Raw genomic sequence first — 24,585 nt, 5'->3', positions numbered from 1 at the left:
ATTTTTTGATTATAGTAGAGGTTAAACCTCAACCAACCCCAGGGTGTTCAAGACATCAAATTCTTCTTTTCATTTTCTCATTAAGCCAAACTAATTAAGAAAATAATTAAGAAAAAAGAATATTTACTATTACTGTTACCTGAAACTTTTATATAATGAATAAAACGTGTTACTGCCTTATGACCCACAATTCACAAAATGTGTTTTCAAAATAGTAGGGCAGTTAATTTACCCAAATGAGACTCATTTAAGCCATTTTAAAAAGCCTTACTGATTTTACACTATAAATATGTGTGTCACACAGAAAGGTTACCTTCAACCTGTGATTCACATGGATGGTTGGGAGGATGTTCTAAGCCCAGAAGAATATCATCTTTCAACCATTAACCTTTAAGTGAACTACTGGTGAAGGTTTTCACTGGAAAATGATGAGTCTGAAATTTATTTCTACTTTGCACCCCAGATCCAAATCTCTCAGGTCCTCTCCTCATAGGCAATCACTACCACCTACTCCAAAACAGGTTACATATGTGTGTACTTTCTAACTTACTTTTAAAGGACAGGCTCATCTTTCTATAATAACTGAAGAATGACAGACTAATGAAAATATCTTTGATTTAAATTCTTAATACAGTCCTTCATAGTTTCCAAGGCAATTTTATGAAGGACTGTATTAAGAATTTAAATATATTTTTATATATACATAAAAATATATATTTACATATTTAAATATATGTATCAGTTTCTGCTTCTCTAAAACTAACAAGCCTTGATCCACATTCCAACTTTGAAGAATCATCTAATAGAGTCATCTGATATATTCATCCTTTCCAGGAAAATAATGCTGAAGTCAACCAATTATTAGCCATGTATTAAAAAAACAAAAAACTAGTATACTTCCAAGGAGACTTAACTATCTTTCCTGGGTAACATACTCTGTTCTCTGAGATTGACGCAGTTAATAATTTGTTATAATAACATTGTAGTTAAAATTTAAAATGGTATCACTATCAGGAAAGCATGCCAGAGTTATAATACTCATGTACTTCTAAATTAATTTCTCTAAGTCTAAAATTTTCTAATGTATTTGAGTAGGAAGAGAATTTTCTATTCCCACCCCATCTATTGTATATAAAACTGATCATATCAGGGGTCTCATTTCATGTAACGGAAGAATACCATCAGTCTTCCTATTTTGGTTTTATCATACATCAGAATGACCCTAGAATGCTGATGATACCAGGCGTTCAAGTTCCACAAGACAGATTGACACGTACATGATAAACAATTAGTACACTACCTCATTTAAGATTCTTAAAAGTGGGTCAGGGAACTGTAATATTTAGTTGTTAGTAAAATGTAAATGCAAAACATGACGTTTCCAAGTATAAAGTGCATCAATGTCCAGGGAAACTCAGGAAAAATTAATTACATACACACACACACACACACAGATGTTGCCTATCTTTCCATTATTTTAAAGGCATGTACCCATTCCTGACTCCCTAGGTATTTGGGGTTATTACATTTAATACTACATTAATTCACTGTTGTCCATATAGTGCACAACAATTTAGAAGGTTCATTACACACTGTAAAAAAAAACGTGGTAAACTATACGTGGGGGCCTCAAAAAACTCATGGAAAAAGAATGTGCATTTTCTGTGAACTCGGTGACCCCCCTATACATAACATAAAATTTAGCATCTAGCCATTTAAAGACTTTAAAAATGACCTGAGGGGCCAGCTCTCTGCTGTGGCCAGGGAGTGCAGTGGAGGATGGCCCAGGTGCTTGGGCCCTGCACCCCATGGGAGACCAGGAAAAGCACCTGGCTCCTGGCTCCTGTCATTGGATCAGCGCGGTGCGCCGGCCGCGGCGGCCATTGGAGGGTGAACCAACGGCAAAGGAAGACCTTTCTCTCTGTCTCTCTCTCTCACTGTCCACTCTGCCTGTCAAAAAATAAAAAATAATAATAAAAAAAATGACCTGAGGTATCTTATTCAAGATAGAAATGAGATCCCTATTTCATTTTCAATGACCAGAATACATTCATACAAACATTAAATCATTTATATTTTCACAAGCCACAAACCAAAAATCAAGTGTAAAATCAAAGGAAACTATGTGAAAAAATATTTTATTAAAAATTTAAATATCATCAACATTTCTCTAATTCTTAAAAGTTTCTTTTGCTGATACTGAAGTGACACCAAGTAATAGGACACTATGAAATGTGGAAAGAGTAAAGATAACATTCTTAGATTACAGTATTTTCAACTGCTTTACCAGTCTGGAGTAAATGATTTCAGCAAATCAAGAGCATTAACTGGGTAAAGAATCCACGACTTTCATTTCTTAGCCATTAATCTATTTACAGGCCAACCTGGTACATACTAGTAAAATTTTTATCTTCTATGCATTTCCACCATATGAAAAGTTTCAATACAGTAAAAGAAAGCTCTCAAAAACAATGAGAAAAAAAATGCAATGACTTAAAAAAGGAATGTCATTGATTTACTGTTATTTTACTGATCTTTAATACAGAAAGTGGGTTCTGTGAGGCTATCTCTATCCTAAAGAAATTCTCTTACATGAAAATGTGAAAATAAATGTGAGCCCAAAGATGAGCTAATTATTCAAATGCATATCTGAAAATTTAAAACTCAACCTGTTATCTTAGAACAAAGTGCAAAGCATTTATTTTTCATGTTACAAAGTTCAGAAAAAGTGATGGTGACATTTGCTTACAAACACTGGAGGAATAAACAAACTATTTATCAATGGTGGCAGGGGTATGGACTGCATGAAAAGATGGCTGGAATTAAGATTTCAGTTGAGCGACTTTTAGTTCCTGAACTATGGAAATCATTACCATCCAAAAGTAAAATAAAAGAACATAGTATTTACTGAAAATATGAGTGTTAAGCTGTTTTCTCAGACTCCTCCAGTTTCATCATGCCTTCTAAAAGAACTAAAGTTTCTAGGAAAAAAAAAAAAGGAAAAAGCTTATTTTGTATTACTCATGAAGGATTTTGGGAATTTTTTTTTCTATCAGAAAGGCAATATCAGAATTAAAAAAGAGATTTATGAATACCTACACAATGTATTTTATTCCTTAAACATTATTACAGAAACTCGGATTTTGTTCCATAATATTTCATTTTAAAAGGCAGCACAGTTTAAAAAGCTTCATAAGTGTACTGGGTTCAGCTTCAACTTATATTTAATTACTTCACATTTAATAATTTATTAAGCCAACTCTCCTACTCAAACTGATAGTTCTCTGACCAAAGAAAACAATTTTAATTATGGGAAACACTTGATCCAGTGTAACAGGTAAGTTCAAACCCTCCTTTGTACTTGTTTGAGTTCTTTGGGAAAGGATGGCTCTAAGGAAGTTACCTGAGGTATTTACCATACTGTTTTCCATAAGCTTGCATAAACATAAGGAGCAACATCAGAGACCACGGTAAGTGAGAATGATTAACACACCAGAAATTTAGGGAGGCAGGTGGCGTGGGAAAACAGAAAGGGTTTTAGATATAGACCCTAGTTTGAACCTGACTCTGCCTGCTGTTGTTATGAGGCAAAGTATCTTACCGCTGAAGCTCAGCTTCCTTAATGACAAAATGAAGCAGATACCACCTAACTAAAAGATCAATAGGGGAATTAAATGAAATGTCCACATTGCCAGGGTCCAAACTATTTTGCAGGGCTCATGCAGTAGACAAAGGTCAGGAAGGAACAATTTCCTTGGTGAATGCTTCTGAAGCCCAGTGGGAGAAATCCATACAGCAAGACAGTAACCTAAAATGGTAAAGAGAACTGACAAGTTTTCTGTGACTTGGATAAAAGGATTTAGTCACAGAGAATACATATCTTTGTAAAAAACAGAGATCTTTAGTTCTCCTATATCTTAATTTACCTCCTCCTGTTTTGTTAGCCTAGATATGAACAACCAGTAGCCTAAAGCAAGCATTTGAATATTCTCGTGAAAATATCCAATGACTAACGAATTTAAGAGAAAAAGCATCTAAACTGGATACTAGGTTACAATCACTGCAAACATTTATAAATATTTTCTTGCAGAATTGGAGAAAACTTTTTATTAAAATAGGAAATTGATTTTAAAACTTCGAGATCTTAAGATGATCTTCTGTTTTTTGCAATTATTAGTAAAAATACTTGTTAATAAAACTGGAACCATCTGAAACTGCTATTCAACTGTCTCTGATCTACAAAAAACAACTGAGTGTTCAGTGTGTATCAGTAATCCCATACACTAGGGTATAATAGGTTTCTGCTCTCAGGTAACCCACGATTTAGCTGGAGAGATAAAAAAAGCACATTGCATTAGCTGGGACTTTAAAAAAAATTCTTTGTCATAATTACTCAGCTTTACCTTCACATTTAAGTGCCTTACAGACTACAGCAATTAAAAATATTTTTCAGTATATTACTGAACATTTACTATGTCAGACACTTCTTAGAAAATAAACTTCCTTAGAATTTGTTCCTATACACTCTAGGACTCCCTAAGTTAAAACCAAGCAGGGGGTGCTAGAAAAAGTAATTACAAGAGGTTACTACTTTGACTGATTTTATATAATGTAGCTTTTATTTCTTCCTATTATAGAAAGGGTGTGCTTGCTCCTCCTCCCCTGAAAGTATCATTTTTCTAAAGTGTAGTCAGACAGCACAGAGTAAAGAGAGGAGGTAAGCAAGAAAAACGACTGGGAGACAAGTACTGCTAACAAAATCTCCATAATGCAATCACTTTCTAATGATGAAATTGTCACCTGGTTTTCAATACCAGACACTCTTGTGAAGAACATCACTGCCTAGAGAATCCCCACTACTTCATAAATGTACTACCATCTGCAAATGCATACACTAGAGCAAGTTCAGAGTCACAAAGGTTTCTTAGCAGTGTTCAGGAAAATCTGAGGGGCTTCCTAGCCTTGCTCCCTCACCAGCACACTCACACACACCTCTGGGGGAGAGGGAAGGAAGCAAGGGAAATTTATTATTAATACTCCTAATAGTCCCTGGTAGGCTTGGAGCCCACAAAAGATAATTTGCCCTGGGATGTAGGCTTCTGGGCACAATTCTACAATGGGGCCACCAGTGAGGAGCTAAGGATTTCTCTGAAGAACCCCGCACTGTTTCGAGAGGTAACAATTCCTACCAACAGCCTAGGAAGTCAAGACTGCTGGCAGATTGACTATTTGTTTAAGCTTCTGCCTGCAGGCAATGCACTGTGACACAATTTAGCCACTGCTACATTTGAACATGCAGGGTCTAAAGAATACGATGGGTTCTGAAATACAGCCCAGGTCTTTACACACTAGTCTCTGCCCCAGAGAAGAGCACAGCTTAACGCCGGTCAGGGGGGACAATCAGGATAGAGACTGACCCGAGGCAGATATTCACCACCCGCTCGGAAACGGGAGCTCTGCCTTGTTGTAATTTTGATTTTCTCAAGATTAAACAAACTTTCCCCCTACAAGATGCTCACAGGAAACCTGCTTTTCAATCAGAATTCTGTAAAAATGGCTTTGTCAGCCTCCTGGTCACTTGCTTTTCATGCATTTCTTTCTTAGGTATGCAAGTTTCTCAACAAACCACGCATTTCCAGATTTTCATGCGAGTCTTGCTCACTGAACTGCTTAGTGGCAGTTTCTTGGTTTACTGGTGAAATCTGTGTGAAAGCACTGATTCCACAGCCCAAGGCGGCTTTCTGCTCTCAGTCCACAAGCTGCCAGACTAGCTGGCAATTAAACACGCACTGCCGACCCACAATTATCTTTCACACACCCTTCTGGAAATCCTATCTGAGGAGCAAACCACGACTTTGTCCCAATGCACAGGTGACAGCTGCGGCGGCGGGGGACACAATCCGGGCTGGCGGCGCAGTCGCCTTCAAGCTTTGTGTCTGTCAGAGGGAAGAACAAAGGCAGCGCGTCCTCCCCAGCCCCTCCTAGCGCCGAGGACTGCAGGCTTGACAGCAGAGTCCCAGGGACTGGGAAGCCAAGCCACGCCGGCGAGCGCGCCCCTGCATACACACCCCGCCCCGACCCACCTTGGAGAGCTGCCTCCTGAGGCTAAAGCGCTGGACCATGGTCACCCTGAGGTTCTTCCGACAAGCAATCCACAAAGGGACGGTTTATTTCTTTTTCCTCTTTTTCTTTCTTTCTTTCTTTTTTTTTTTTTAACAAGCAGCTTCTGGCCAAAATCGGTGGCAGAACATTTTGAAGACGGTCACAGAAGTGCAAAGAATTTCCCCGCGAGTCTTAGCAAACTTGGAAGCACTTCATTGTTCCACCCAGAGACGCGCAAAGCCCACGCGGGGGCGGGCGGCCAGCGAGGAATCCCGGAGCGGCGGCGCGCAGTGCCAAGCTCTCCGAGCACTTCCTGTGAGTCAGCTGCTAGGGGTCCAGTGCAAGGACCACCCCTTCCCTTCCCACCAGACCGTCAGGCGAGGATGCCGCTGCACCGCCACCTGCGACTCCAGGGGGGCGGACCTGCTGTTCTGGTCAGCCGGGGAGGAGGAGCGGCGCCGCCGTCAGACAGCATCCGCCTCGAGCAGGAGCCGGGCTCTACCCGGTTTCTCCCGCCTGGACCCGCCGGCGGGGCCAGCAGCTGTACAAAGCAACACCCCCTTCTCAACCTCCACCTCAGGTAGTCGGCTAGGCGCAGCAGTGTGGGAAAAGCAAGCTCCGGACTGCACCGGCTCCCTGCTCAAGAAGGAAGCCCCTCCCAGCTGGGCTCGGCAGCTGTGCGCTTTGTCTGGCCTCACTGGCCGAGCCTTTCCTCTTATTCACAGGGAGGGGTCCTGGCTGGGGAAGGAACGTCAGGTGCAGAGCATACTCCGACAGTGACTTCAGCCTCATGCCCAACTGGAATACACCAAGGAGGCCCCCGGTGGGGACTGCCTTCTCTGGGCGGAACAAAGGGATTTTAAAATTGGCACGCAAATCAGTGGCGGTAAAAAGGTATGAAAAATGACAGGAGGGCAGTTCCGAAGTTAAAAACTGCTGCCATCGTTTGCCACTCTTCCTGCTAATTTGAGTGCTTCCAGACAACCGCTGTCGGCTGAAAGTTTCATTAAAACTGTCCACTGCACACGCTGCTCCTGAATTTGCCTAGTATGTCTGAATGCATTCAGTATCTGACTGGAGTAGCGCTTCCTGACTGAGGTTTTGCCTCTCCATTTCCTGTGAGGAGAATTAAATCTTATGCTACACTTTACAGTCTTTGTTGGAATGCCCTACTGTGCAGTCACTGCATTAGGAATGTCCCATCGGGCATCCACTGATTCTTCAACACAATCTTTAGATACTTGTATTAACCAATTCTTCAAATCATTTTAAAACCTCAGTATTTTCCTAAGGAAACCATATAATGTAACTGATTTTTTTCTTCAGGCAAGAAAAATCAATCTAAAAACAAAAGACAGATCTTGTGCAATTACTCTCCGCAATTCCCAAATCACACACTGCTGGTTTCTAATTCTCACCAAATAGAAGTATTATTTTTTAAAAATTCACCTAAAAAATCTCTCTCTCACACACACACACTGTAACAGAAAAAGCAAAGATGCTCTGAATTCAAACAGGATGCCAAGAAAATTACTATAGCTAAAATGTACATATAACATCTTTACTCTTAAAATCTGCAATACCAAAAGGTTGAACATATTTAACTGTAGCTTTTGTAAACTTCCAAAATTCAAAGCTTTTAGATCAACAACTGTGACTGAAAGTAAGAACTCCTTCATGTCTAAGGTTTATGCAGTGTAACCTAATATTTAAACTAACTGATTGAAATTTAATTCCAACTAGAAAGTAGGCTGACAGAGAATCTGAGTTGTGTATTTTTTGTTTTTAAATGGGAAGAGTATCAGTACCTCCATTTTTCTCCTAAAGAGAATAAACACAGTAGTCAGAAATCTCCTGGGAATGCAAAAAGAATTAATGAGATGCTAGTGTGGAAATAATGAAATTCCTTACAAAAACATATATACTGCTTCAACACAGGTGTGTCTGTTACAAGTGACTATAATTCCAGATTACTGTTAAGAGATTCTTTGTATTCCTCCACCCCCAAAAAGGGGGAAAAATGAATTAGGGAAACAAAAAGTTCCAAAGACTACAAACCCAGGTACACATCAGAAATCAATCACGAACTGAAAAGGGTATAAATCCTTAGAGTTCCAGATACAAAGAAAGGACTTAGGGATGTGTCTACGGTGGGAACTTAGTCATTTTTGCCTACTATAATACTGTGATTGTTTAGATACAGCAAATCCTGTTAAAATAAATCCAGTGCTTGATAAGGAACTAAAACCAGAGAAGATTCTCAATAAACTGAGCTGTTAAGGAAAAGATTCTTTTATCTCCATCTTAAGGAGTCTGGTGGCTTTTCGGATGTAAATAGTAAGTGAAGGTCAAAGGTCACAAAGTAACAACAGAGTAGGCACACCAGTTTGGAATCCAGCATCATATAGGAAAGTGTGGGTTCAATCCTAGTTGAGCCCTTGTCGCCCATGTGGGAGACCTGGATTGAGTTCCTGGCTTCTGATTTTGGCCCATCAGCCTTTTGCAGGCATCTGGGGAAAGAACCATGAAGTAAGAGCTCTCATTCTCTCTGCATCTCAGATAAAGTAAGAAATATTTAAAAAACAGTATCAGGATAATACACAATCATGAGGTCACAGGCACATAGTAACACAAAATGACAGGAGGACAAAAAAAGTCACTAGTACAAATCTTTAAGGAAAGATAGGTACAGTATTTAGAGAAAGATAGGTTTAAAACATACAAATTATACAAGATAGAACAACTGTGATATTTCCCAAGTTTTTTTTTTTTTCTGCCAGTTTTAATAGTAGCTAATTTTCTAACATCCTTTTTAGGTGAAATCCACTGAAATATTAAAAATTAACTCTACTCATAAATCTTAATATAACAAATCTTAATATAACAAAATCTTAATATTAAATAAATAAAATCTTAATAAAAATCTTAATATAACAAAACGAGTTACACATCTGAATGAGGAAATTGGCTTTTAGATTTTATTTATGAAAACACTGGAGTGACAAATTCTCACAATGATGAAAACAAAATGTGAAAGTCAAACTTGTCTTAGATCTTTATACCAATCCACAAATCCCTGTACTCAACAAAAGAAGTACTAACAGACAAGCGGACATGTGTCACAACTAGTATTAGATCCATGGTAGGTAGTTTATGCCGTAGCCTATGAGAGCCGTGAGCTATCAATGGATAATAAAGCCATTATTCTTATTCTCAAAAAACCAAACTTCTTACAGTGGAAAATAACCTGCATTCTATAATGTATGCAGAGAGACTTAAGTTCATCCAATACCTTAAGTCTTTCTGGGTAAACTTCTCTAAAACATATAAATCTCCTAAGTATTTATCTGCTTAAATTAATTTTGATTCTGGATGGAGTAACTCAAACAAATCATGTTAAGACAATATATGACACCCAAGGAATTAGGAAAATGGAAGGTAGATTATTTAAAAATGTTTTATCATAAATAATCTTATTTACAGGAGCAAAACTGGGTAATTTTTTTCCGTTCAGTTTTTTTGCATCTTTATAGAAGGCAACAGTTCTAAGGAGTAGAAAACCTAGACACTGTTCTTTGGCCTAGAAGAATGTCCAGCTGTATCTTGAACAATCTACGACTGTTGAAAACCAATTTAATGTTGTTGGAGAGCCTGCAGTGAGCTTCAGGCAGAAACAATGCTTAAGGTATTCCAGTCCTACACTGCAGTAAGATGGTTATTTAAGCACGTGTAGCTGCTAAACATGAGAGTCTTATTAATAAGAATACTTCCTGAGAGAGGATATGTTCTAATAAGCTTTCATGTCACTGAAGTTCTGAAAACATTGCCCTCTGAGAATCCAGATGTGAGATTATACTGTTCTTTAATACACTGCTCCACTGCTAAGTTTCTAATAAAGAAATACTCAGAAATAAATCAGAATCAGGACCCTCTTTCACTGTCATAGCCATTGATTTTACATACAATGTATTTTTCAAAGAAAACTGCTGCAGAGATAGAGGGAGGAAGAAAGGTTACCACTATACAAGTCCATCCACAATACTCTATTCTTGCTGGCAGTAGGATTTTTCCTTTAAAGAGTCTCATTTCAAGATATTTCTTCTAAAGAATATATAAGTTTGTTGCTGATTTACCTAAGTTTGCTAAGTTTCAAAAGAAACAAAGAGTGACTAAATCTGTGTTATTTTTCTTTTGAAAATTTTAGTTATTTGAAAGGCAGAGTGACAAAGACAGAGGGAGAGACAGAACTTCAATCTGTTGGTTCACTCCCCAAATGGCTGCAATAACCAGGTCTGGGCCAGGCAGAAGCCAACAGCCAGGAACTCCATCCTGGTCTCCCATATGGATGGCAGGAACCCAAACACTTAAGCTATCTTCCATTGCTTTGCTGGTATTTTTTTTTCCTGGACGTTATCTATTCATTTTTATGTATTGGAAAGGCAGAGTCTGTCTCTGTCTGTCTGTCTGTCTCTCTCTCTCTCACACACTCACACACACACACACACACACACACACACACATCTTCCATCTGCTGCTTTATTCCCTGGCTGCCTGCTGGGATTGGGCCAGGCAGAGGCCAGCAGGCAAGAACTCCATCTGGGTGTCCCACATGGGTGGCATCATCTGTTGCCTTCCAGGCACATAAGCAGGAAGCTAGATTGGAAGCAGAGGTGAGACTTGATTCTAGCACTCCAAAAAGATATGTGAGCATCCCAAGTGGTGGCTTAACCTGCTGCACCACAGCATCGCCCCAGCTTTTTTTTTTATAGTGACACAATTTTAAGCTTAAAAAGATGAAGTTTTTCCTTTTCTACTGAAAAATATTTATTCTTAGTAACATACATGAGTATTTTAGAAAGAATTTTATAAACTGAAAATGTATTTACTGAATCATCTGTGATATTAAACGCTTAAAAATTTTTTCAGTTGGGGCTGGTGCTGTGGCAAAGCAGGTAAAGCCACCGCCTGAAGTGCCCGCATTCCTTATGGACATCTGGGCACTCACATGGGTTTGAGTTCCAGCTGCTCCACTTCTGATCTAGCTCTCTGCAGTGGCCTGGGAAAACAGCAGAAGATGACCCAAGTTCTTAGGCCCCTGCACCCATATGGGAGACCTGGAGGAAGCTCTTGGCTCCAGATAGGCTCAGCCCCAGCCATTGCAGCCATTTGGGGAGTGAATCTTTTTTGTGGATGGAAGACCTGCCTCTCTGTAACTCTGCTTTTCAAATAATAAATAAACCTTTGAAAACTTTTTTTTTTCATTCATTCTAACTTACTTTTAAGGTAATAACAATGAAGCAGACTAAGTGACAAAGTTCATTTCTGGAATGACTCACTAATTACATACTATTCTTCCATAAAATCAGGCACAGAGATTTGCAAGATGCCTTAAAACTTGCTCCTGTGTGAGAATGGCTTGAAAAACCAGAAACCACCAAATTTCTGAGAAAGACAGCAGGAGTTCTGAGCACAAGGTATAAATCAGGCATGGGGTATGTTCTGTTTTAAAGTCCGTCAAATTGTTTGGTCTGGCCCTGCCAAGGCAAGTTCAGGCAGAACTTAAAATTCAATATATCTGTAACAGGCTAATTTTTAAGCTGATAACATTGTATGGACTGCGAATGATGTTATAAATAACAAATGGCCCCTAGCAGAAAAAAGTTTCCTGATGCCTGGAATTCAAACAGTCTCCCAGTGCACTCTGAGCCAGATCTTCATTCACAACCTCAGTTTCCTGCAGTATTTTAAGTACCAATGCTGTAAATTCTTACCTATAGTCACAGAATCGCAGCAGAAGTCAGAAATTGTTTAATCCACATCTCTACCAGAGCTACAGATCCTTCCTATAGCATATGTGATTTATGGATCTCCAGCCTTTGTCTGATAAACTTTGGGATAGGAAACAACCTACCTCAAAAAGCCAGCCAGTTCTATCATAAAATTTGTTCTGCTATAATGCTAGTATCACATTCTAAGTCAAACATAAATGATTTTCATATTATCCAAAAATGCTGGGGGCCAGTACTGTTGTGCAGGTTAAAGCCCCAGCCTACAGTGCTGGCATCTGATATAGGAACTGGTTCGAGTCCTAGCCGCTCCACTTCGGATCCAGTTCTCTGCTATCACCTGGGGAAGCAGAAGACGGCCCAAGTCCTTGGGCCCCTGCACCTACTAGGGAGACCTGGAAAAAGCTCCTGGCTTCAGATCAGCTCAGCTCTGGCCATTGCAGTCATTAGGCGAGTGAACCAGTGGATGGAAGACCTCTCTCTCTCTCTCTGGCTCTACCTCTCTCTGTAACTCTTTCAAATAAATAAAAATTAAAATCTTAAAAAAATTCTTTAGGGGCCGGCACTGTGGCGCAGTGGGTTAATGCCCTGGCCTGAAGTGCCAGCATCCCATATGGGCGCTGGTTCGAGACCCGGCTGCTCCACTTCCGATCCAGCTCTCTGCTATGGCCTGGGAAAGCAGTAGGAAGACTGCCGAAGTCCTTGAGCCCCTGCACCCATGTGGGAGACCCAGAAGAAGCTCCTGGTTCCTGGCTTCAGATTGGCGCAGCTCTGACTGTTGCGGCCAATTGGGGAGTGAGCCATCAGATGGAAGACCTCTCTCTTTTTCTGCCTCTCCTCTCTCTGTGTAACTCTTTCAAATAAATAAATAAATCTTAAAAAAAAATTCTTTAAAGAAAATTATTCTTTTCACTCTTCATCTGAATACAGAGTATTTCAATACCTCAGAGTATATGCAATATGATACAATGGGTTGTGGGAAAGAAACATCACAACTTTTTTTTTTTTTTTTTTTTTTGTCAGGCAGAGTGGACAGTGAGAGAGAGAGAGACAGAGAGAAAGGTCTTCCTTTGCCGTTGGTTCACCCTCCAATGGCCGCCGCGCGCTGCGGCCGGCGCACCGCGCTGATCCGATGGCAGGAGCCAGGAGCCAGGTGCTTTTCCTGGTCTCCCATGGGGTGCAGGGCCTAAGCACCTGGGCCATCCTCCACTGCATTCCCTGGCCACAGCAGAGAGCTGGCCTGGAAGAGGGGCAACTGGGACAGAATCCGGCGCCCCAACCGGGACTAGAACCCGGTGTGCCGGCGCCGCTAGGCAGAGGATTAGCCTAGTGAGCCGCGGTGCTGGCTACAACTTTCTTTTATTTATATTTTTATTTCATCCTTTTAATTTTCATTTTGGGCTATATGACACAAATACACAGGAACAACTATACATGTATGACTTAGACTGAACATAAAAATACTGTACATATGCTAAATATGTGGATGAGCAAAATACATTTGGAAACCACTAGTCTAGACAGTTAATGCCATTTACTTTTTTAAAAAAAGTCTTACTATTTGTCTTTACTTGAAAAGTGAAAGAGAGAGAGAGAAAGGAAGAAAGAAAAACAAACAAACAAGCTAAAGCTCCCAAATGGCCACAACAGGCAGGACTGAACAGGCTGAAGCCAGGAGCCGGGAGCCTCCTTCAGGTCTCCTAAGTGGATACAGGAGCCCAAGTACTTGGCCCATCCTCCACTGCTTTCCCAGGCATATCAGCAGAGAGTCGGATTGGAAGTGGAGCAGCCAGGACTCAAACTGGCAACCATATGGGATGCTGGCACTGTACTCTAGGACTTTAACCCATTGAACCACATGATAGCCCCCACCTTTCCATTTTTTAAAGAAAAATACCAGGTCACAGAGGCCTACCTATATGATTATGGGTTCTCAACAAATATTAAATAATCACTGTACCATCAACCATGTTTAAATGTTTAAAAAAAGAACTTAATGATATTGAAATAATCTTCCAAGATAAAAAATAATGAAGTTATTTTCTTGGTAAAAGTTCAGAGCTAGTGACAGAAATGAATTATCCTGTTCCCTCTTTAGCTTATGCTCTACATGAAGTTTTTAGTAATCTACAACTACGTGTGTACTGCTGAACCCAGATAAATTAGCCTAAACCAGACTCTGCACTCAAACGATAGACAGAGTGGTCCAAAGGGGCCTCCAAGTGAAGTGAACCCAATCCAGCTTCAAGTGAAAGCAGGCTGTAACCTAACCTCACAATATGGTCTTGGACCTAACTGAGCCTCAGTCAATCCCAGCCTTCAGCTACCAAATTATGCCCAAATAAAGAAAAGCCAGATTGTACTGTGCTCTGTATACCCTATACCATCAGGTGATTTCAACATGTAAGTTCCTGTCATTCTGGTTATAAAAGTATGCTCCTCACACTGTGTGTGAGGGTAGGGGGAAGGGTGGGGAGGGAAGCTGCAGTGGGGGCAGGGTGGAGCTAAAGAACAAATTCAAAATGCCAAATTCTTCCATGTTTTTCTTGTTCAAGTAATCTTTGCTGAATTGAATTGGTGTCAGTTTTAAGTCGCGCATGCGTGCATGCGCACGTACACACACGTACACAAAGGAGCATAAAAACTTATGAAACCAGGAAACAAATCGAAACTTATGAAGGTCTTTTATTATCTCTCCAACTTAAATCTAAAAATTGAACCTAGTTTGATTCAATTTCAAACAGATCTACATTTAAAAGCCTACAATGGATTCTTCAAAATACTACACATAGGAAGTAATCTCAAGATGACAGGATCCATTTTTATTAATATTTAAAATATCCTGAGGCTGGGGCTGGTGTTGTGGCATAGCAAGTAAAGCCGCTGCCTGCAATGCCGGCATCCCATATGGTGCCAGTTCAAGTCCTGGCTGTTTCACTTCCCATCCAGCTCTCTGCTATGGCCTGGGAAACCAGCAGAAGATGGCCCAAGTGTTTGGGCCCCTGCACTCATGTGGGAGACCCGGAAGAAGTTCCTGGCTCCTGGCTTTGGATTGGCCCAGCTCTGGCCATTGCGGCCATTTGGGGAATAAACCAACAGATAGACGATCTCCTTCCTCTCTCTGCCTCTGCTTCTCTGTAATTAAAAAATAAATAAATAAATAAATAAAGTATTTTGGGGGCCGACGCTGTGGCGCAGTGGGTTAACGCCCTGGCATCCCATATGGGCATCAGTTTGAGACCCGGCTGCTCCACTTCCCATCCAGCTCTCTGCTATGGCCTGGGAAAGCAGTAGAAGATGGCCCAAGTCCTTGGGCCCTTGCACCCACATGGGAGACCAGGAACAACCTCCTGGCTCCTGGTTCCTGGCTTCAGATCAGCATTGCGGCCAACTGGGGAGTGAACCATCGGATGGAAGACCTCTCTCTCTCTCTCTGCCTCTACTCTGTCTGTGTAACTCTAATAAATTAATAAATCTTACAAAAAATTAAATATTCTGGGGCTGATGTCACGCTATAGTAGGTAAAGCTGTCACCAGTCATCCCATATGGGTGTTGGTTAAAGTCCTGGTTGTTCCAATTCCAATCCAGCTTCCTGCTAAATGCCTGGGAAAAGCAGTTGGAGGATGGCCCAAGTGTTTATGCTCCTGCTACGTAAACTCCTGGCTCTGGGTTTCAGCTTAGCTCAGCCCTGGCTGTTGTAGCCATTTGGGGAGTGAACCAGTGGATGGAAGACCTCTCTCTCTCTCTCTCTTCGCCTTTGCCTCTGCCTCTCTGTAACTGCCTTTCAAATAAATAAAATCTTTATTATATATATATATATAAAATATATATTTTACCTGAAATTTGCTTACCCAGCATATTAATATTTAGAATATATTAAAACTTCTACCAAAATAACATCACCAGGCCGAAGAATTGCTTGTAGGTTATTTAAGACAATGTTCATGTTATTCGAAATAATATTCTAAAATCAAGGTAAGAGAACAGAGTGAAGTTTTGGAGTGCTACTGCATCTAGGATCTTTACAAATGTTAAGAACATTCAAACCAAGTTTCTAAGGCACACTGTCAACTTCCTATTACTTAAAACCAAAACAATCTACTTGATCGAAGTAAAAATCCTTGAAGTTATTTACTAACCATTAACAGTCTCTGCAAAGTTACCAATACTGACCAAGAACTGTTTTTACACTACGGTTGGTAATTAAAACAGAACTTCGGGACTGTATTAGGATTAACCAAGAAAACTGCCTTTAAAATACACTTGAGGAAACAAGAATCCCTGCAGAACCAGCAATTTCATCAAAGAACACTCAGCAATACCGGAAGATATCAACAGATGGCCTCCTAGGAGCCACGGTTACCAAAGTCTTCTAGTAAGTCTTTCTCAAGTAAGCCAAAGAATGAATTAATTCTCTGGCATATTAAACTATCTACAGTTGATTAAGGCTCTAGGTCAAAATTCAAATATTGGAATTTCTCTATAACTAAAAAAACTCATTCTCAAGACAGAAAACCAATACTCAAATGTCAAGTCATGGTTCTGAAGTCACAACTTCGTACCTACTATTGGATCAAATTTTTCTAACAGCTTCAAAGAAAGTGCCAGACCTTCAGAACTATTTTGTAAAAAAAATCTGTGAACTTTAAGAAGACCATGGAGGGGTTGGTGCTGTGGCAAAGCAGGTAAAGCTGCCACCTACAGTGCTGACATCCCATATGGGCGCCAGTACTCCACTTCCGATCCAGCTCTCTGCTAAGGCTTGGGTAAGCAACAGGAAATGGCCCAAGTGTTTGGGCCCCTGCACTTATGTGGGAGACTCAGAGGAAGCTCCTGGCTCTGAGCTTAAGCTGCTGCAGCCATTTAGGGAGTGAACCAGCAGATGGAAGATGTCTCTGTCTCTCTCTCTCCCTCTCTCTTTCTGCCTCTGCCTCTCTGCAACTCTTTCAAATAAAAAAGTAAATCTTTAAAAAAAAAAAAAAAAGAAGATGATGACGACGACCATAGAGTCTGGTGTTGTGGCACAGTTGGTTAAGCTGGAATCCCATATGAGTGCTTGTTTGAGACCCAACTGCTCTGCTTCTGATCCAGCTCCTTGCTAATATGCCTGGGAAAGCAGCAGAGGATGGCCCGTGTCACCCATGTGGAAGACACAGATGGAGTTCCAGGCTCCTGGCTTTGGCATGGCCCAGTTGCAGCCTCTTCAGTTATTTGGGGAATGAACCAGAAGATCAAGATTTCTCTCTCACCTTCTGTTTCTCCTCGTCATTTCTCCTTTCAAATAAATTTTTAAAGGAAAAAGAGCATGAAATTACTAACTGATAAACTTGATAGAGAAGCAACATTTACCATCTTCCGATCCTAAAAGAGATAAACTGCTAACCACAATTTCTTTCTCTTAGTCCCCTAGAGACTACCTTTTATCATCTATTCCAACTTCTGAGAGGTTGAAGTTTCCATTATTTTGAGCTGGGAATTACTAAAATAAAAAATTAAAAACAAAACTTCTTCTTTGACTTCAGAGATCCCCAGACATTTAAAGAAAGTTTTTGGAAGGTAGGGGAAGGAGAGAAAGGAAAGGAATTAGAGTGTAGGGAATGACGGACTGAGAGAGCACTGATTAAGCAAAGCACCTGAAGAGGTGAGCATGATAAATGATTGAACTTAAAAGCACACAGTACCTTAGAATTAGGAAAGAGACAATCACAGCTGTAACCAGATTTGGAGATCACAACTTAAGAGGGACAGTGGTGAACTGAACAACCAGACGTGATGGATAAATATAATTAAGTATTCAAAATTATGATGTAAAAGCACACCCCAGTGCTCACTTCAGCAGCACGTACGTTAACACTGGCATACAGAGATTGACATGCCCAGGTGCAAGGACAACAGGAAAGTTTGTGAGGCTTTCTGTATTTTTCATGAACTTCTGGGGTCCTTATTGAATAGTTGAAACCAGAAATTTAAATCTGTGACAGCCTGGAATCCATCTGATGTGAACTTTCCCAGAGGGACCAGAGAAATTCCAAATTCACTTAGCATCCCAGGGGACTCAGTCTCAAACCAGAAGGTATTTCAGCCACTCTTTAGGTCGACTGCCTTCTTGGGCGATCTGCTCTAAGCCTCACAGGTAGCTACTACATTGATTCTTGGCAAGACCCATAGCAGCACAGACTGGTGGCCACAAGCATGACTTGTGGAGCTAAAAAGATGTGGTTCTAACATCTACTATAAACTTCTTATCAATTGTATGAATGTGACAAATCATTTGAACCTTATTTTCCATGTCTTCACTTACAAAACAGTGATAGTAATATTTCATAGGACTTGTTTGTGGTGAAGATTCACTACCGCATCTCAAGAGTATGTAGCCTGCATAAATATTTGTTGAAGAGGGAGGGAGAGAGGGATGGAGGGAGGCAGGGAAGGAAAATCCATCCATCCATTCATCCCAGGGACCAGAGGTTATTAGTCTGGACAAAGTAGCATTCAAGAGACCTGTTGTAAAAGCAGAAACATTACACATTATGATTGGCTTTGGGAGATTCAAAGAGGCTAGATAGCCACTGCTTGGGGGAAAGGTGACAGAGCACAATAAGGAGGCTACAGAAATCCTTGCAACCTAACAGTTTGTGCTAATGAAAGGCTCAAAAGGAGAAGCTGAACTTTCTTAGGACAATGCTCCAGGACGCTCTGTCTTACCCTTCCAGGGTTTATAGACCAATCATCATCATCAGCACCATCTCTGCTAACTGCCAGATTACCTGCCCATTGTATGTGGAAGCAGGTTACCTCTGACTTTACACTTTGAAGCACTATTTGAAGGTTCATTAAGATAGTGGTGCAGTGGAGAATGGCCCAAGTACTTGGGCCCTGCACCCCATGGGAGACCAGGATAAGTACCTGGCTCCTGCCATCAGATCAAGCGCGATGCGCCGGCCGCAGCGCACTGGCCACGGAGGCCTTTGGAGGGTGAACCAATGGCAAAGGAAGACCTTTCTCTCTGTCTCTCTCTCTCACTGTCCACTCTGCCTGTCAAAAAAAAAAAAAAAAAAAAAAAAGATAGTGGTTATGTCTAGTAACTTGCTTGTGGCCTTCTGATAGTAGACAGAGAAAGCAATGAGAAATCTCTTTCGTTGTATCTAAATTTCTACTTTAAGAGCTAACTATCAGGCCAGTGTCACGGCTCACTTGGCTAATCCTCCACCTGTGGCGCCGGCACCCCAGGTTCTAGTCCCGGTTGCTCCTCTCCCAGGCCAGCTCTCTGCTGTGGCCTGGGAAGGCAGTGGAGGATGGCCCAAGTGCTTGGGCCCTGCACCCACATGGGAGACCAGGAAGAAGCACCTGGCTCCTGGCTTTGGATCAGCATGGTGCGCCGGCCGCAGCGCGCTGGCCGCAGTGGCCATTTGGGAGGTGAACCAAGGGAAAAAGGAAGACCTTTCTCTCTGTCTCTCTCTCACTAACTCTGCCTGTTAAAAAAAAAAAAAAAAAAAAAAAAAGAGTTAATTATCAGGCCTCAAATTTTGCTTCAGTTAGGTAAGAGCAATACTTTAGTTTTTTTTTCCTTAGGTGTTTCAGACAGGCAACCAACTTTTTGCCAGTCTAGTTCCTTCAAGGCTCTTCTCTATGGTCTGCCTTCATATTATACTCCCCACAGTGAGTACATGAAGGAAAAAAAAAAAAAACTACCAATATTAATTCATCTGTGCAGGAGCAGAACAAGCCCAGGACTTAGACTCAGTCATGGATTAGCTCTCTGGCCCTAAGCAGCTTAAAACTTTCCCTAAGCCCTAACTGCCTCATCTATAAAAAGGGATCAGTCCTACCTCAAAAAGTTGGTATCTATTTAAAAAGGTCTCATGCACATTAGATACTCAACAAACATGTAATGCATGATCTCATGTAATGGTATCAAAATAAATTCACTTAACAAAACAGACTTGCAAAGAATACCACCAATTACATGGAAAAGATTCCCACTGAATAGCTCTTTAAAATCCTGTATTCCTGGGGCAGATTTCTTGCTGTCTTAAGGCAGAATGGTAACAGAGGGATGGTTCTCACCTTCATCAATCTTTCTTTACTAGAACTGTGCAACACTATGTTGGGTTTAATGTGAGACTTTAATTATGGGCTCTCATTTTAACTCCTCCTTAACCATATAATGCAAAAATAGCTTCACAGAGACTATTTAACTGACCATCTCACTAAATATAAGATATCTTCATTTTTAGGCACTGTAGGTAATTAACTCTTTTTCATTAGTATTTTTTTGTTTAGACATCTGAGAATGTAGAATGTCAATGCTCATACTTTAATGATGAGCATTATTTAAATAACTCTAGGGAATCATTACAGTATCTTATTTCTATTGCTCCTCATCTGAAAAATTTGACAGTTGTTTAAAAGTATTACAGGGGTAGGTGTTGTAGTGCAGTGGCTTCAGTCAACACAGGGGACACCTGTATCCCATATGGCAGTGCCTCCTCTTCTGATCCAGCTTCCTGCTAATTTGCACCCTGGGAAGCAGATGATGGATCAAATACTTGGGTCCCTACCACCTGCATGGGAGACCCAGATGGAATTCCTGGTTTCTGGCTTTTGCCTGGCCCAGCCTTGGCTGTTGTGGGCATTTAGGGAATAAACTTGCAAATGGAAGACCTCTGTCTCTCTGCCTTTCCAATTAGTAACAACATAAGGGGCTGGTGCTGTGGCGCAGCGGGTTAAGGCCCTGGCCTGAAGCGCTGGCATCCCTTATGGGCCCTGGTTCTAGTCCCGGCTGTTATTCTTCCAATCCAGCTCTCTGCTATGGCTTGGGAAAGCAGAAGATGGCCCAAGTCCTTGGGCCTCTGCACCCACGTGGGAGACCCGAAACAAGCTCCTGGCTCCTGTCTTTGGATCAGCACAGCTCCAGCCGTTTCGGCTATCTAGGGGGTGAATCAGTGGATGCAAGATCTCCCTCTGTCTCTACCTGTCTCTCTATGCCTCAAACAAAAGCCAATCTGTTCTAGCAATCACCTTATATGATACATGATCTTGGTCTGTCCCTCTCCACTGATCATGAGTCTCTGGAACACGACCATGCATAAACAACAATAGTTGTTGAATTTTCCTTCCCTACTAAGATCCAAGCATATTGATACAGTATCCAAATCCCCTGTAAGAGGAGAGAGCAGAAATTAGGTCACATGCTACATTCCTTCAGGGGTATGATCACCCCAAAGCCTGTGACTATTTTAAAATATAAAGAAAAGGAGGTTAAATTTAACTTAAAGAGTGAACTATACTTTGTATTATGTTGCAGCAAGCTTCACACAAAAGTTGCTGCTTCAGAGGAAAGCAATGTATCACAGATGAAAAAAAATACCCTTTAAGAAGCATCCCTATGATGTTACACTTTGCATAACAAACGTACCAAGGTCAAGAACATCTTACTTGTACCTTGACTTTCATTCACAGAACCATCATATTTAATAATGACATAAGATCATTAAGGATAATCAAACTATGTGTGGGGCCAATACGGATGTAATCATACATTCTGTTTCTCAGAGTGACTCAACAGACTTAAAAGTTACTTATTTTGGCAATCAAGTTTTGTTCTACAAAGTATTTTTATTAAAGATTTATTTATTTATTTGAAATTCAGTTACACAGAGACAGAAGGAGAGGCAGAGAGAGAGAGGTCTTTCATCCATTGGTACACTCCCCAGATGGCTACAATGGTCGAAGCTGCGCCAATACGAAGCCAGGAGTCAGGAGCTTCTTCCGGGTCCCCAACGCAGGTGCAGGGGCCCAAGGACTTGGGCCATCTTCCACTGCTTTCCCAGGCCATGGCAGAGGGCTGGATCGGAAGTGGAGCAGCCGGGACTCAAACTGGCGTCCATATGGGATGTCGGCACCGCAGGCAGCAGCTTTACCCGCTACACCATAGTGCTGGCCCCTCTAAAGTACTATTAAGAGAACTAAACAAACAAACAAACAAACAAGTATCTTCCTCTCTAATTTATGTTCACTTTTCCAGTTCCATATATCAACTGCCTGTAAGTCTTCCCCTTAACAGTGCCAGCAACCAAACTGACAGTGAATACACAGAAAACAGATTCCTACTGGTTTCCATAGACGTTTTCAACAGTTTATTGGGGAAAAGGACACTAATCATAACCACCGTGCTCCATCCAGCTCATATCCTAACGGCCTCCTGCAGTAGTTACTTCTCAAATATCATCCCCAAGTAACAACTCGTCCCCAGATGTTCTGCCAGCAGGACAGCATTCCACCTACTGATCGTGACCTAGGGCACCACCTGGTGGTCAGCAATAAAAATTATCCTTATCACCACCTCTCCCTCACCCTGCCATGTAGAGCACAAAAAACTTGCATTTATCTTCTGGTTTTCCTTTTTTCATTGATCACTTTTGTTTTATAAAATAAGGGGTATTTAAATAGCAATGATTCTTATTATTCACCATGCAGTTATTTCTGTAATACTGGTACAGTATATGGTATTTTAGCCAGATTTTAAAGGAAAGGGCCTTTTGGGTTAGACTGGGAATCTACAAATAATTTTTTTGAATTAATTAATTTATTTGAAAGGCAGAGATACAGAGAGAAGAAAGAGAGATCTTCCATCTGCTGCTTCACTCCCCAAATGGCCATAATGGCCAGGGTGGGGCCAGGCCGGGCCAAAGCCAGGAGCTTTTTCTGGGTATCTCACATTGGGGCAGAGGCCCAAGGACTTGGGCCATCTTCCACCGCTTTCTCAGGAAAGCATCAGCAGGGTGCCTGATTGGTAGTGGAGCAGCTGGAACTCAAACCAGTGCCTATATGGGATGCTGGCACTGCAGGCAGAGGTTCACAGCACCAGCCCGATTCATTTCTACACTGAAACTCAAAACTCATTCCTTCCATAGCAATACACAACTAGGGGCCAGTGCTGTGGCCAGAGTGGGTAAAGCTATCACGTGACACACCAGCATCCCAAATGGGTGGCTGCTCGAGTCCCTGCTGCTCCATTTCTGATCCAGCTCTCTGCTACAGCCTGGGAAAGCAGTGGAAGATGGTCCAACTACTTGGGCCCCTGCACCCACATGGGAGACCTGGAGAAAGCGCCTGGCTCCTGGCTCCTGATCGGCCCAGCTCTGGCCATCGTGGCCATTTTAAGAATGAATCAGCGGATGGACGACCTCTCTCTCTCTGCCTAATAAATAAATAAATTTCTTAAAATATTTATTTATTTGAAAGGCAGAGTTAGAGAGGCGAATAGGTCTTCCATCCACTGGTTCACTCCCCAACTGGCCACAACAGCCGGAGATATGCAGATCTGAAGCCAGGAGCAAGGAGCTTCCTCCGGGTCTCCCATATGGGTGGCAGGGGCCCAAGCAGTTGAGCCATCTTCCACTGCTTTCCCAGGCTATAGCAGAGATCTTGATTAGAAGTGGAGTAGAGCAGCCTGGACTCAAACTGGCACCCATAGGGAATGCCAGCACTGCAGATGACAGCTTTATGTGCTACCCTACAGCACCGGCCCCAATAAATGTTTAAAAAATACACAATTAAGTGCTATTGTCCCAAATTAATTAATCAATTTTGACAGGCAGAGAGACAGAAAGATGTCCCATCTAATGATTCATTTCCCAAATGCCTGCAACAGTTGGGGTTGGGTCAAGCCAAAACCAGGAGTCTGGAACTCAATTCAAAGCTCCCACATCTATGGCAGGGACCCAAGCAGTTGAGCCATAGTCTGCTGTCTCCCAGAGTGCACATTAGCAGAAAGTTGGAACCATGAGTAAGGGTAGGATGTGAACCCAAGCACTCTGATATGGAATGCTGGAATCCCAAGCACTGTCTATACTGCTACACAAAACACCTGCCCTGAACATTGTTTGGGTCAGTTAATAGATGCCTACGGTCCATAACAATAATTTCTTAGCTAAGCTCGATCTTGGTTGGGATTTTTTTCACTATTTTATCTTTTTTTTTTAAGATTTATTTATTTGGAAGAGAGAGTTACAAGTTACAGAGAGAGGCAGAGATAGAGAGAGGTCTTCCATCCGCGGATTCACTCCCCAGGTGGCCCCAGGTGGCCGCCATGTTGCACCGATCCGAAGCCAAGAGCCAGGAGCTTCTTCTGGGTCTCTCACGTGGATGCAGGGGCCCAAGGACTTGGGCCATCTTCTACTGCTATCCTAGGCCATAGCAGAGAGCTGGATCAGAAGAGGAGCAGCCAGGACTAGCGCCTATACGGGATGCCGGCACTTTCAGCCAGGGCTTTTTAACCCACTGCACCATTGCACTGGTCCCTTATCTCAACTTGACCATAACTATTTAAAATAAAACTGATTCTTTCAACATGCAATCCCCCATTTCAAAAATCTACAATGAGTATTCCCCATTTCTAATTACATAATCAAATTATTTAGTTTCACATTCATATTACTAAATCAAAAAACTCTCTCCTAAACTGAAATTTTCAAAACCAGCTATATACAATCGCATTTTCTCATTTCTCTCCCTCTCATTACTTCCCCTGAGGTCTTACCAGCCGTCACACTGGTGAAGACCCAAGGGTTCGGAGTGGGATGTAACAAGAACACACATGGTTCCAGCTCTCTAGAGTCTCAAATTGCCTTTTTTTTTTTTTTTTTTCATGGACAGAGTGGGCAGTGAGAGAGAGACAGAGAGAAAGGTCTT

General features: G+C 41.5%; 1 protein-coding gene and 1 long non-coding RNA gene across 27 annotated transcripts in view; one reads left to right on the top strand and one right to left on the bottom strand.

Annotated features, from left to right (window-relative positions):
- TMCC1 (transmembrane and coiled-coil domain family 1) overlaps positions 1-24,585 on the bottom strand; it is a 246,548-nt gene that overhangs the window by 117,268 nt on the left and 104,695 nt on the right. Inside the window, exon 1 of one of the 26 annotated variants that reach the window (XM_017343736.3) lies at positions 6,084-6,511. The exons of the other annotated variants lie outside the window; for them this stretch is intronic. Coding sequence (XP_017199225.1) covers positions 6,084-6,122 — 39 coding nt within the window. The 5' untranslated portion in view covers positions 6,123-6,511. Of the gene's footprint in view, positions 1-6,083; positions 6,512-24,585 lie in introns of those variants that run through there. 26 annotated transcript variants of the gene reach the window in all.
- LOC138844138 (uncharacterized) lies at positions 6,544-7,136 on the top strand. Its single transcript, XR_011379646.1, has 2 exons — positions 6,544-6,682; positions 6,828-7,136. It is a non-coding gene; the product is annotated as an uncharacterized lncRNA (long non-coding RNA).

Source organism: Oryctolagus cuniculus, chromosome 10, assembly GCF_964237555.1.
Source record: "Oryctolagus cuniculus chromosome 10, mOryCun1.1, whole genome shotgun sequence".
Taxonomy (NCBI): Eukaryota; Metazoa; Chordata; class Mammalia; order Lagomorpha; family Leporidae; genus Oryctolagus; species Oryctolagus cuniculus.
This window is presented reverse-complemented; position numbering and strand designations above follow the sequence as displayed.